The sequence below is a fragment of the Hyaena hyaena genome, unplaced genomic scaffold (genome assembly GCF_003009895.1).
Source record: "Hyaena hyaena isolate Hyena2069 unplaced genomic scaffold, ASM300989v1 scaffold_72, whole genome shotgun sequence".
Lineage (NCBI taxonomy): Eukaryota > Metazoa > Chordata > Mammalia > Carnivora > Hyaenidae > Hyaena > Hyaena hyaena.
The window spans coordinates 1,893,547-1,908,310 of NW_024080703.1; the positions used below are offsets into that span (position 1 = coordinate 1,893,547).

General features: G+C 41.4%; 1 protein-coding gene across 1 annotated transcript in view; it reads left to right on the top strand.

The window, feature by feature from the left end:
- The window catches only part of CUNH10orf67 (chromosome unknown C10orf67 homolog), a 162,011-nt gene that overhangs the window by 56,230 nt on the left and 91,017 nt on the right, over positions 1-14,764 (top strand). Inside the window, 3 exon segments of the mRNA XM_039233064.1 lie at positions 4,375-4,521; positions 11,035-11,167; positions 12,291-12,349. Of these exon segments, the coding sequence (XP_039088995.1) occupies positions 4,375-4,521; positions 11,035-11,167; positions 12,291-12,349 (339 nt within the window).

Sequence of the window (14,764 nt, forward strand, 5' to 3'; positions counted from 1 at the left end):
CATTACGGAAGGTAATCGGCTTTACTCAGTCTCTCGATGTTAATGTTAATCGCACCTAAAAAATAGTTTCACAGCAACATCTAGACTGGTGGTTAACCAGATCTCTGGGTTCCAGCAAAGAAAGCCAGTTTCAAGCCCTCTCCTCCAGCACAGAATGCCACATCCAAGGGAGGCCGCCGCTGGGGAGGACAGGAACCTCGATGGGTAAGATTAGGCTGGAATGAGACTTGGAGCATTTTATTTTTTGTCTTGGCTCTTGCTTTCTTCCTATCTTTCTTTCCTCTATCCAGTTTTGTTGTTGTTATTTAAGAGTTAAAAAAAAAAAAAAAGCAGTGGAACTTTCCTGGGGTTTTTGTAAAAGGCGAAAGATTTATGCGATCTGAAGAGAAACCAAGAGTATTTTTCCTGGGGTTTTTGTAAGAGGGAAGAAACACGAGACAGGAGACCAGATTTGAGGGGCGGTGGAGAAAAATAAAAGCGCCTTCCGCTTGTCACCTTGTGAGTCTAGCTCATTCCATAAACATTGGTCAAACATCAGAAACATTCCTGGAGATGAAGAGAAATGAATCCAAAGTGTTTGGGTCTTACAATTATTTTGTGAAATGTCAAAAGTGAAACTTTCTGGGGGCGCCTGGGTGGCTTAGTCGGTTAAGCGTCCGACTTTCGCTCAGGTCATGATCTCGCGGTTCGTGGGTTCGAGCCCCGCGTCTGGCTCTGTGCTGACTGCCAGCTCAGAGCCTGGAGCCTGTTTCAGAAATAAATTTTCTAGGAGAGAGAGAGAGACAGCGTGAGCAGGGGAGGGTCAGAGAGAGAGGGAGTCACAGACTGAAACAGGCTCCAGGCTCTGAGCTGGCAGTCAGCACAGAGCCCGACGCGGGGCTCGAACCCATGAACCGCGAGATCATGACCTGAGCGAAAGTCGGACGCTTAACCGACTAAGCCACCCAGGCGCCCCAATAAAAATATTTTTTAAAAAAAGTGAAACTTTCTGTTCTTACAAAGAACTGCGTGACCCTCTCTGCCCTGAAGTCCAGGGGAACTGACCCTATCCTAGAGGCAGGCTCACTGCTGAGTCTGCACAGCGTCTCCACCCAGTTCCTGGGGGCAGATTTTAAATGAGCATCTTGGGGTGGCTTGTGGCGGGTTATGGAGGAGACCACTTGGCCTGCTTGTCAGAAGCATCTTTATTTTGGTGTTTTTTAAAAGTAAAAGAGGGATGCCTGGGTGGCTCAGTCAGTTAAGTGTCCGGCTTCAACTCAGGTCATGATCTCACGGTTTGTGAGTTCAAGCTCTGTGCTGACAGCTCAGGGCCTGGAGCCTGCTTGGGACTCTGTGTCTCCCTCCCTGCCCCTCCCCCGCTCACACTCTGTCTCTCTCCCCCTCAAAAATAAACATTAAAAAATATTTTTAAAAATAAAAGTAAAATAAATCCACCATATCCAGAGCATAAAAAGTAGTGAGCAAATAAACAAATAATAAATGAAGTGACCCAAGAAGAGCATTGACAAGATACAGGAAGAACACAGTAGTGGAGGGCAGATGGGGGTGCTGAGGCTTCCCAGAGCAGTGGTATCTGGGTCTGAATGACACAACAGTTAGAACAATAATAAATATTAAGATGCAATACTTACAAGGAGCTGATTGTGCTGTAGACACTGTTCAAAATGGTTTATGCGCATTATCTTATTTAATTCTCATGGCAGTTTAGGTATTGTTATTAATCCCATTTTACAGATGATTAAACTGAGGCACAGGGCACAGGCACAAACAGAGCTGGCCTCCCGACACAGGCTATCCTGCTCTACACAACCAATCTTGTTCTTGAAAGCCACTCAATTTAAAAAGCTGGTGTTATTAGGGGACCTGGGTGGCTTAGTCGGTTGGGCGTCTGACTTTGGCTCAGGTCATGATCTCACAGTTTGTGAATTCGAGCCTCACATTGGGCTCTATGCTATTAGCTCAGACACTGCTTTGGGTTCTCTGTCTCTGTCTCTGTCTCTCACTCTCTGCCCCTCCCCCCTTTCAAAAGTAAACAAAAAAGAAAACATTTTTTAAAAAGGCTGGTATTGTTCATACCGATTGTTCTGCCTTCACTCTTTTCCATCGTGCTGCATCTGCATGTGCTGATTTTTACATTAGGGCTGTGAGGCCATGTTAGTGTTCTGTTCCTAGCTTGATTCCTAATTCTACCATGGTACATTATTCTCCTCAGGTGACTGGCATTCATCATATATTATAGAACAATTTCAGTTTATAAATCTCTGAATATATGAACTTCAGGTTGTAAAACTCTGAAATATAATGTTAAGTGTATTCGCGGGTATGATTAGGTTTTACTGTATTTCCTGTTTATGCATGTGCTCAAATCTATGAGCAGTGAACAACTAATAACAATAAAACAATTCTGTAATTCTCAAAAGGGTCCAAAATGAACAATAGGATTTTACACAACAGGATTGAAAATGAGATTTCCCTATGCTAGAAATAAGAAACAGCATTCACATTTTGAATATTTCTTTCCTGTTTGGTTTTGTGATAAGGTTCTTACTGACTGTAGACAGGGCAGCCCTTAAGTGCCCAAAACAGGCTGTCAAGAAATGGGTGCTGCTATGCTCACAAATGGAAGCGGTAAACTAATCAACAACCCTGATTAATAAATTGATAAATGGACGTTCTAAAACTATTTTGAGTTCTCAGGAAAATTCTAATACTAATTAGAATTAAGTACATTCAAAACATAAAACATAAACAGCTCATAGCATATGAAAAAAATTCACTTTGAAGGGCAATCAAAACATGCTGATTAAGGGGCACCTGGCTGGGTCAGTCAATGGAGCATGTGTCTCTTGATCTCGGGGCTGTGAGTTCAAGCCCCACATCGGGTGTAGAGATTATGTTTTCCAAAAAATAAAGAAGTAAAACATGGTGATTAATTCAAAAATAAAATACTACGTTCATACATTGTCATAGTAAGACTCAGAAAATGACAATATACTGTGGTTCAGAGTGTTGTAAGGCAGACATTCTCATCCTCAAGGTAGAATATAAACTGAACAATCTTTTTGAAAAGAAATTTATAAAATGAGTCAAGGCTGTGAATACATTTCATATGCTTTGGCCAGAAATTCTACTGCTAAGGGTCTATCTGTGCCAAGAAAAAAAAATCAAATATGCAGACAGAGATGTATGTAGAAAGATTTGGTATAATGGAAAACTTAATATATATTATAATGATCATATAAAATTATGGCATTTCTATGGAGCAGAATGTTATAGAGCCATCAGTAATTATGTAAAATGTTAATGACATGGGAAATGCTTAAAATCAAATGAATCAAAATTAAATGCTTAAAGTCAAACGAATTAATTAATTAATTAAAAATTAAAATATATCTCCATGTATGATCTATGGTGTCAACGAAGAATCAAATTCGTTTCAAGCCAATTCGAGAGTGTATTTTTCATTTAGTTTCTTTTTGATTAGTGTTAACAAAAAACAGCTTATGGGGCACCTGAGTGGCTCAGTCAGTTGAGCGTCTGACTTCAGCTGGGGTCATAATCTATAGTTTGAGCCCCACCTCAGGCTCTGTGCTGACAGTGCGGAGCCTGCTTGGGATTCTCTGTCTTCCTCTCTCTCTACTTCTCCTCTGCTCTTTCTTTCTCTCTCAAAATAAATAAACAACAACAAAAAAAAACACCAAAAAACCCAGCTTATTCAATTTTTTAAAGAAAAGCGAAAACATAGACATTTTTTCATGCAGAGGGAAATGAATGATATGCTAGAATTATATAATTTTATAATGCACATAGACCCTGAAGATTACTTCCACAGCTTTGCCGAGAAGAAAAATTCCATTGTACTGCATAGTCCTCTACCCTGATCTCAGTTTCCTAATTTTTCAAATGAAGCCTCGTTTGTCTAGATTAATGGTCTGCCAACCTTTTCTGTGGAAAAAAAGAAAAAGAATGAGATTTCTCTCCACATCTCCATACCAGGCCACGAGGGGAATTTAGTGGCACCGTTCAAGTTTACTTCTCTTGTTACATATTCAAATGTTTGCTACTTTCTTCTAGGGGAAGATTGGAGTAGAACATTCACAACACGATGTAAATTTACAGTTGAGGTTTACTGTTAGTACTTGCCTGGTGGATGCAGTTAGAGTCCGACATTATTCTTTGTGTTTTATAGCATAATAATGTGCTATATATTCTATGGCATTTTAGCATATCATTCAATACATGTATAGTTACATACTGAAAATTGTGTGCAAGTTATAAAAATAACTTGCAAGAGAGTAGCTTAAATAAAACATAAAACAGTTTCCGATGGTGTTCACTCGGTGTCTGATTTTTAATGCTGCTTTTTATCCCTAGCAATTCTTTGAGGTGGAAGAAGAGACTTTTTTGCAAGAATCAGCAACTATCAAAATGAGTATTTTGTTAAAAAGACTGAAGGAGAGAGAGGGAATTATTAAGGAGTTAAAAGAAGAACTAGATCAATGTGAAGAGTCTCAACAACTTGTAAGTTTCAAAACAATGGATAATTAATATTAATATATGTAAATAAAACTATAACTTTCCAAAAGTTTGGGTTAAGAATAAAGGAAATACAGGTGGTATATCTTGGGTATCTCTCCACAACATCAGCCAATCCAACCTTTTTCTGCTCAATGGCATATTCCAGAAAACCCATAATAGTTATAAATAGGAGCAGTATAATTGTCCTCAATTTTTATTTATAATGGAATAAAATAACCTATCTCCCACTGAAAAAATTTTCCTATCTAGAAGAGCATGTAAATAGATTTTTGTTTTATTTTGAAAACTCCAAGCCTGGTTGTGCTGTTCAGATAGTTTGAAAGATACAAAGCCATCTCCCCAAGTCAGAGGCTTCCAGAAAGCCCCTTTAGAACTAGAGAGCTTTCGAGGAAAAATCGTGGAGGGTATCCCCCCAGTTCTCCTTGTTGCATAGGGAGTCAGGAGCTGGTTTCCTACTTAAACAGAGGACTGCTGGGAACAAAAATGGAAAGAGAGAGAAAGGAGAGGCTAAACTCCCATCAAGAAGGAGAATTTTCAGGGCTCTGGAAAGTGTGGACTCTGAGAGTGAGTTCATTTTCACCTTAAGTCAGCTGTCAGGCAGTGGCTGTGGCCCAACTGCCATTCAGAGCCACGGAGGGGTTTGTAGTAATAGAGTCTAAGAACAAGAAGCTGATTGTTTGAGTAGGAGCTCGCAGAAAGGCTCGCAGAGAGGCCAAGAAGAATAACAATCTTTTGAACATCAACTGGCAGGCACCGCGTGCCTCATCAGCGGTATCTTATCTCGGAGCTAAGTTTACAGAGGAGGAAGCATTGACGGGTGGTTAAGGTACTTCCCCCAGGCATATGGCTAGTAAATGGTGAAGATAGCATGTGAACCAAGGTCCAACTGAATCCAAAACCCACAAAAGGAAGTGGAGCTAAGGGCACCTGGGTGGCTTAGTCGGTTAAGTGTCCGACTTTCGCTCAGGTCATGATCTCGTGGTTCGTGGGTTCGGGCCCCGCGTCGGGCTCTGTGCTGACTGCCAGCTCAGAGCCTGGAGCCTGTTTCAGTCTGTGACTCCCTCTCTCTCTGACCTTCCCCTGCTCACACTGTCTCTCTCTCTCTCTCCTAAAATAAATAAATAAAACAAAAAAAAAGGAAGTGGAGCTCAATGCTCTATAGTAATATATACTAGTATATTAATACGTATGTATATATATACATGTAAATATTGACACAAGCATAAATATGCACAGAAAAAGTCTGAGAAATTATGTATCAAAATGTGAACCCCAGGAAGAAACACTTGCTCGCTGCCGGTCCCTTTAAGTGCAGTCTATAGTTTACCTATATCCCACACTAGTAGTCTTATTTAAAACTCCCAAGTTTAGAATAGATAAGGAATTGAAATTGTATCCTTCTAAAGGATTTCCTTCACTAAGTGGTGAAGGCATGTTTGCTTTGTATAATCTATTAGAATTCTTAGTGTTCTAAAAAAACCTGAGTATCTTCTAATCCATGTATTATGACGTGTTATTAGCATAGATCTAATGAAATTGAATACTAATTCTTTTTACACATTCTGATTGCTTTGGGGGAGGCATATCCAGTTTCTGCCTTTACTTTAACCTTTTCCTGGGTCTAAATCTAGTCTTTTTAATGAATGAATGAATGAATTTTTAATGTTTATTTATTTTTGAGAGAAAGAGAGAGACAGTGTGAACAGAGAGGGTCAGAGAGAGAGGGAGACACAGAATCCGAAGCAGGCTCCAGGCTCTGAGCTAGCTGTCAGCACAGAGCCTGATGCGGGGCTCGAACTCACAAGCCATGAAATCATGACCTGAGCCGATGTTGGACACTTAACCAACTAAGCCACCCAGGCACCCCTAGTCTTATCTTTTGGAGATAATAATATAATAGAAAAGACTTAAAACCTGTAATAGTATTGGCTTTTAATCTTGCCTTGGCCAAAGATATCCAGCACAGATTGGCAAGGTTATTTTGATCCATTATTTCCCACTTGAGAAGTGCAAAGTGATACCTGCCCAGCTAAAAGCAAGAGAGGTGTGAGAGGGAAATCTGCTGTACTGACTGAACTGCTTTGAGTTCTTTAAAAAACAGTGAGTATATAAATTTTAGTTATCATTGTGAGGAAATACACAAGCCCTTAGGACTGCCTGGTCTACATTCGGGGAAATGCACTAAACACACCTCGGGACTTGTTGAGATGTCCCAATTTGTTACTTGAGCTCCTTACACTAAAACCTGAGGTGTATCCTGGAATGTTTACACCTGTAAGTGTTCTCTACCTCTTCACTGGTCTCTCTGATGCTCTGGGGAAAGAAGGAGGATAGGGATGGCTGGTGGTGTCTTTGTGGGGACAAGGGAAGTGGAAGGCCCCACCCTGCTCTTGTATAAGCAGGTGCTCCCTGGTTCAGGATGGCATCCGGAGTCTCTGGATTATTCCACTATAATTCGTCCCCAGGGAGACCACCTCACAATTTCGGTAAACACCCTAAGATTTGAGGAAGGTGACACACTCCTGATTAACTAGGTGTATACATTTCTTCCACCTTCTTACAACTCCAGCAAAATGGCCCTGGTCTCCCACCTTGACTGAGGGCCATGTAGGGCAGTCAGTAATAGTGTACATTTCAGGAACATGGACGTGAATGCCACAGAACAGATCATGATTTATATAAAAGAAGCCTATGGAGAATACCCCCCCTTTTTTTTAATCCTCTAAGAATAAGATTTCCTAAAACTCCATGCCACTTGCACTCTAAGAGAGCTTTTTTTTTTTCGTCATTTCATCTTATGCAACTGCTCCCTCTGGTGGCATCAAAAAGCTTAAGCTATCGAGCATCTGAAATCCGAGTTTGGAAAACTGAATTTGGAGAACCAACTGGGAAATTTCAAAGTAGCAATGGTGATCACTTGAAAAACAAATGGAAATAAGCAAGCTGAATAAGCAATAGGGAAACACTAGTTTATCCTTACCAGCAGCCAAATTACATAAATAGCTTTATAGTTAATAAGTAGACCAAATATCTCTCTAGAACTATTTTTGAGAAAAATCTGATAAGAATGTGATTGCAGAGGGAAAGTTTAAGAAACAACTGCCTTAAAACCTGTTTATAACCAAGTGGATATCAGGAAAGGGAGCTCTTCAACTTTTAGAAGCCTCCTCCCTCCGGATCAGAACTTCCTTGATGTTGAATATTCCTCAGAGCAACTTCATTCAAGGGCTGAGCATCTTTTCCAGTTTCGTGCATCATAACTTAACTGCATGACCCGTAGTTATCAGGTTGTCACGCTGTACAGTGACGAAACCCCGCGGGGATGGCTAAAGGAGGCTAGCCCAAGCGCGTGCACACATAGGCGTGTGGATGCCTGCAAACGTGCATGTGTGTTTCAGTTGCTTTAATTAGTTGCCGTTTTCAAAAGACTTTGTTTCTTTCTTACCTTACCACGCATGAGCTGTGCAAACATCAGCCTAGCACCCCCCACAAGTGAACATGACTGCTTGTTGCTGACAGCGCTGAAACAGAGCTGTCATTCAAGAGTCGCCGCTCTGCAGGGCTGCACTACCCCAGCGTGCCGCTTTCCTGGTTGTCACTCACGGGGAGAGCACCTGCTCCCCTCCATGACTGTCATGCAGCATGGGCACGCATCAGAACTCTACAGCACGCCCCAGCAGCAAATTGAGATGTCCGAGCTCTATACGCGGAGCCTGCAGAATTGAGACACGAATATGGCAGAAGGAAGACTGCTGAGAGGCACATGCAGGGCTCTGAACAGAACTCCTCAGACTTCATTGTGCACCGGGAACCCCCGCAGCTCCTGTTCAGATCCAGATTCTGACAGTCGGTCTGGGCTGGGTCCTGAGGGTCTGCGTTTCCCATACGCTGCTGGGTGATGCTGAGATTCCCGGTCTGTGGACCAGAATCAGAGTAGCAAGGCTCTATGATATGCCAGTACCCAGACATGATTCTTGCAGGATCTGTGTAGGTGTCTGAAACCTGGGAACGGCGATTCCGTCCCACACACCTTGTGAGTGTTCACCAGAGAAAGAGGGCGTAAGCCACGACCCGAAGTCATAATTTTCACGCGATAGAAAAACTTTACATCGGTGAGTTCCTTTATCAGTTTAAAATTCCAGAATGATCGCGGATCGCACACACTCTCTCCTCAGCCATAATGCAGCTTTAACTAGCTACACCTAGTTAATCGCCTTTTAATGATCTCCATCCTTTTCAACCTTGGTTTATTAAATGCAGTTTATTTTAAAGAAGTCTTGTGGTTTCAAAAAGTCAAAGCTAGTGGTGTGGGCAGATGGTAGAAGGAACCCCACCACAAAACCTGCCACTCAGAGTGTAACAGATGACCGTAGCAGCCCAGAACTATCCCTTTGTTCATTTTGCTAATGAGTGTCCTCATTGCTGTGGAGTCTGAATAGTTAATTACCTGCAGTTCCTGCAACTGACAGATGGTGGGGACAGAGCTAAAGATTAACCTCACCAGGCCCAGGGGCTGTAGATGGATATGGAGAGAAAAAGCCCTCCAGTTGAACGGGTTTTCCTTGTCTCCTGCTTTTATGCGAGAGTTTTAGAAAACACATCTAAGTATTAGCTGCTACCCTTTGTAAATTTTATACTTTGTGTGATTAATTCAAATAGTTCTTGTATAGTTTATGATCATGTGTGCTCCTGTAATCCACTGCGGTATCCATATCCTGCCAGTTAGGAAAACTGCTTAGCCCTTTGAAGACAAATATTGTTTGTTTGTTTGTTTGTTTGTTTAAAAAGCCCTATTAGTCTATAAGTGCATTCTGTGATGGTTTCTAATTGAACATGTGGGACTAGAAATTAATGGCCAGGATTCTTCTTTTATTAAGAAAACAGTGTTGTCTATTATTTATTAGATTGTTAACTCTCATTCATTAAGAATGAGTTGGGCTCAAATAATTTAAATGAAATGGTGAATCAAAATCATGAAGATTTGTATTGGGTTTAGTGCAAAATTTAACGTTGTGTTAAAAATTAACTCTCATAGAACTAACTTCACTGGCAGGTGGTGTGTTATTTTTTTTAAGGGTTTATTAAACATACTGCAAAAATTGTAGCCACTTATTTTTCTTTTGAACCATTATGGCCACAGAGAAAAACATTTTAATAACTGACTTTCAGGTATCTCTGAAGTTAAAGAAAGCTACCTTTCCAAAAGGAAAGTTGGGAGTAGTGATTTTGTTTTTGAGGAAAGATTTTATTTTTGTGTGTTAGCAATCGTGGCATGGCTGCAGAAAGAATAGATTATCATATATCTGAAGATCACTTTAAAGTTCAAAAGTATTTCTGTCATCTGGATGAATTCTGAGGCAAGGCATTAGAGCCTTCTATCTCTTTGAGCATAAAGCTATAATGACTTTTAAACATACTCCTTAAGATTTTGAGATTGCATAACCATTTAATATTTTACCACCACGAACTAGAAACCTCTCCGCCAGCTTCCCCAATCCATTACATCTTAATTTTTTTTTTTTTAATGCGTGGCGGTAAAATCTAGACAACCATCGGCGAGTATATTCAGATGTGTTTCAATAGCTTTGAGGCAGACGAGAAGAAGAAGAAAGGAAGAGTAGCTGTCCCAATAAGCTTCTATTGCGTAAGAAAAAGCCTCTCCCATAATGGACATGGCAAGATTTAAACAAAAGACGCACATAATAAAAATGTAAATGAGTTTGCTTTACTAAAACTATAACTTTAAAGTCTTTTGTTGCAAGTTATCCTGAAACCTTCTTACAAGGTAATCACTGTTTGCATAGAGATTTAAACCGAAGTCTTCAATAGCATTAAACGCCTGCGCGGTGCCAGTGTGACAGGCATGCAAAGCCACGTTAATGTTCAGAATATGAATGGCCTCTGGGTGGCTCCTCTACCAAGCAGAAAACCAACTGTGTGGCTATCCGTGTGCCTGATGGACTCCATGCGGCTCCCAGCCTGAAAACGTCACCACTTTGACATGTGATGTGCTCCTCATGACACTGGCAGCGCTGACACTGGGAAATGCCACAAAGGCAACAAGCCCCCCTCCTTGGCCGTGCACTCTGCTACCCCCTGGCGCTGCCCGTCCCCGTCTCCCCAGCCTGCCTAGTTACAGGCGGACAGCACTTCAGACACACACAGAGGGAAGTGTGGGTGGAGGGGCCCCAGCTGCCTCCCCGGACACAGCCTCCATAATGAATTGACCTGAATGATGAGGGCACACAAACAGTATGATATGCATTATTCCTGTCAATAAAATGTCCCCATGTACTGTGGTCTTTGTCCGGAATGTACTGCAGCCTTTCTTCCAGCGAGCTCTATTTAATCTCCTTCCTTTTTGCTATTCATATTGTAAGTGTGTAATAGAATTCAGAAAATTATATGATAGCTCTTCTGTGTCTGCATTGTGTCGTGTTGCGTATTTAAATCCTTGGCTCTCGGCTTAGAAATACGGGATTCCCCATCTTTCAGGACGCGTTTGCCAAAGAGACAGCCCTAGAAAGAGAGAATTTGGAGCAGAAAGTGGAAAACGAGAGGCTGCTTCAAATCATTGCAGAACTCGAAGAAGCAATCCGACTCAATCTAAGGGAAAACTCGCTCTTAGGTAACAGTTTACAGTCATTTCGGAGAAAAACCTTTGCACCGGGCACTTCCCAAAATCCATAGCTCCATTTGTCTTTACCAAATATACATTTGCTTGGTTATTTACACTTACAAGATCTGTTTGATTTTCACATAAGGTGGCATTCCTTGCTTGGGAAAGAGGATTTTTTTTGTGCCTGTATCCTGAGCCATGCCATCCTTAGGGCTGTTTTTCCCCCTCAGACAAGCATTAACCTTTGAAAACTGTGCTCAACAGCGCTCTATTGCAATTAGAAATACTATAAACAGAAACTTCTGTTCATTTCTATTTCATATGATTGATTGATTAGCTAAAAGTTGTAACATTTAAACACTTAGGCACGCAGGTTGGGGTGTGCTTTGTGGATTAGCCTTTTTGGAAAAATAGACCACTACTGACTATGGAATTATCTGCAATGTTGGATACAAATTTAAAGTACAAATTTCCCTGCATATGCTTTATACTGCCCCCCCCTTTTTTTACATACCAGAAACGCTGGTAAAAGTTGAATTTAAATCACCAAATTTAAAGTGTTTTGAAGTAGTTTTTCACTTATTGTTATCTTTGTATTTATGTTAATTATATCGTGTTCGCCCTAACCTGTAGTTATGAGAAGAATGAATAAGCAATAATAATAAAATAAAAACCTTACAGCAAAACATTGATAAAATCAGAGCTATTACAATATCCCTTGAATATCAATTATGCCTTGCCAGTGTAGTTTCATTTCCCTTCTAATATGATGTAATACCACTTTTTCAGGTTCTGGTGGCTCTTACTGTCTCCTAAAGTGCCACCTGCTAAAGCACTTTGTATTGGCTGTGACTAACAGCAAAAATGTCCCTTGCTAGTATTGATGAAAAGCTTTCAGCCCTCAGCCACACTTGGATCTTGAACTTAGTTCTTAAGCTCTATCTGACCAGCCGTCTGAACAGCAGGAAGAAGGCTGTGAATGTCAAGGGCAGTTGTGAAGGTCACAGTCCTGCTAGGGCTTGAGTCCACTGTGCCCGCCAGCCGCATACAGCCTGCCCCGAAGCAGGGAGTTTGAATACAGGGCCTTGAGCTTGTAATTTCATGCTTGGCCTCTCTCTCCTTTTGTTTACAGAAGATGAAATTATATCTCTGAAAGACTCGGCAGCAAAGGATCGTACAATTATTCAAAAGGTACTGTAACTATTTTACATCGATGAAATGATTCTTTTACATTAAAATATCAACACGATCGCTGAAGTAACACTGCGTCCTACTTGTCTTGAGGCACAGAGAAAAATCAATATCTATATTTCATTTGTCCCGTTGTCTGCCATCTTGAAAATGAATTAATGTCCAGAGACCTCTTTTCTTTGGGATAGCTGAGTGTTTACCTTGTTGTTGTTTTTTTGTTTTTTATAATTTTTTAAATGTTTTATTTATTTCTGAGAGAGAGAGACCGCGTAAGCAGGGGAGGGTCAGAGAGAGGGAGATACAGAATCTGAAACAGGCTCCAGGCTCTGAGCTAGCTGCCAGCACAGAGCCCTATGGAGGGCTCGAACCCACGAACCGTGAGATCATGACCTGGGCTGAAGTCGGCCGCTTAACCGACTGAGCCACCCAGGTGCCCCGAGTGTTTACCTTGTTAACTGTAAGGAATTAAAAAGTTACAGGACAAGGAGGTCCCAAGATGTGCCTGTGGCAGCCCAGATGCGGCTTCATGTTCATTTTTCTGTGTGTGCATGAACGGGGCTTACGTTGTGCAGGAAATCTGTATTTAGTATAGGGAATTCTTTTGGTATCGCCAAGGTCAAAATCTCCTAGAGCACCCGGTACGGCAGGACCACAGCAGTTCTGTCCTCTTGCACAGGTTGGGCACCCCTGCTTTGGGCTTTCTTCACTCTCTGTCCCTTCCTGTCATAGCCATCGACACATTTTCAGTGATGGGGAGTCGTCCCTGCCACACCGTAAGCCCACAAGGGCAGAGGTGGTATTTTCTCCATCTCTGGTATATTCCCAGTGCTGAGCACAGAGCCTGGCACCCTTACAGATGCTCTTTCAGTGATTCATAAGATGAGAATGTGTTTGGAGGTGGAATTTACAGGCGAAAATGTGTATTTACAACCCTGAATTATTCCAAATAAACATAAATGCTTTCCACTAGCTGAATAGAGAGTCAGTTTTATTTTTTTATTAAAACTTTTTTTAGGAGCACCTGGGTGGCTCAGTCGGTTAAGCGTCCGACTTCAGCTCAGGTCATGATCTCACAGTTCGTGGGTTCGAGCCCCACATCGGGCTCTGTGCTGACAGCTCAGAGCCTGGAACCTGTTTCAGATTCTGTATCTCCCTCTCTCTCTGACCCTCCCCTGCTCACACTGTCTCTGTCTGTCTCAGAAATAAATTTAAAAAAAATAAAAAAACAACAACTTTTTTTAGTGTTTATTTTTGATAGAGAGAGAGAGAGAGAGCGTGCACGCGCACGCGTGCAAGCGGGGGAGGGGCAGAGAGAGAGGGAGACACAAAATCTGAAGCAGGTTGCAGGCTGTGAGCTGTCAGCACAGAGCCCAACATGGGACTCAAATCCATGAACCATGATATCATGAACTGAGTTGAAGTCAGACACTTAACTGACTGAGCCAACGAGGAGACCCTAGGGTCAGTTTTAAAAACGAAAATTAGGGGCGCCTGGGTGGCTCAGTCAGTTGAGCATTCGGCTTCAGCTCAGGTCTGATCTCACCGTTTATGTGGTCTAAATACAGATCAGATATTCCCAATGAGATTTTAGCCCCCAAATTGAGATTTGAGTATATGAAAAGTAAACACTGGGTTTCAAAGACTTAGTGTAAGTGAAATATCTCAGCACTGATTTTTAATATTCGTTATTATACATTGAGATGATAGTTTTTCAGATATGTATTTGGATAAATAAAATTTATTATTAAAAGTAATTTAACCTGTTTCTCTTACCTTTTCTAACAAGGCTACCATAAAATTTAAAATTATATATGTATTCACACCATATTTTTTAAAATGTTTTTTAAAATTTATTTCTGAGAGAGAGAGACAGCGTGACTAGGGGAGGGTCAGAGAGAGAGGGAGACACAGAATCTGAAACAGACTCCAGGCTCTGAGCTGGCTGTCAGCATAGAGCCTGACACGGGGCTCGAACTCACAAACTGTGAGATCATGACCTGAGCTGAAGTTGGATGCTTAACCGACTGAGCCATCCAGGCACCCCATTTATACCATATTTTTAATTCACAGCTCTCTTCTGAACAAATATAGCAGATCCCAAGTCTGTTTGATCATTTTTTAAAACTTAAAAAAAAAATTTATTTATTTATTTATGAGAGAGAGAGTACAAGTGGGGGAGAGCCAGAGAGAGAGAGAGGGAGAGAGAGGAGATCCCAGGTAGGCTCTGTACTGTCAGCACAGAACTTAATGTGAGGCTTGATCCCACGAACTGTGAGATCATGACCTGAGCCGAAATCAAGAATTGGATGCTTAACTGACTGAGCCACCCAGGCAGCCCTGTTTGATCATTTTTTAAATCCTGTTTCTTTATATGTACTGGATCTCCACAAAAACATTGAATATAGGCACAATTTA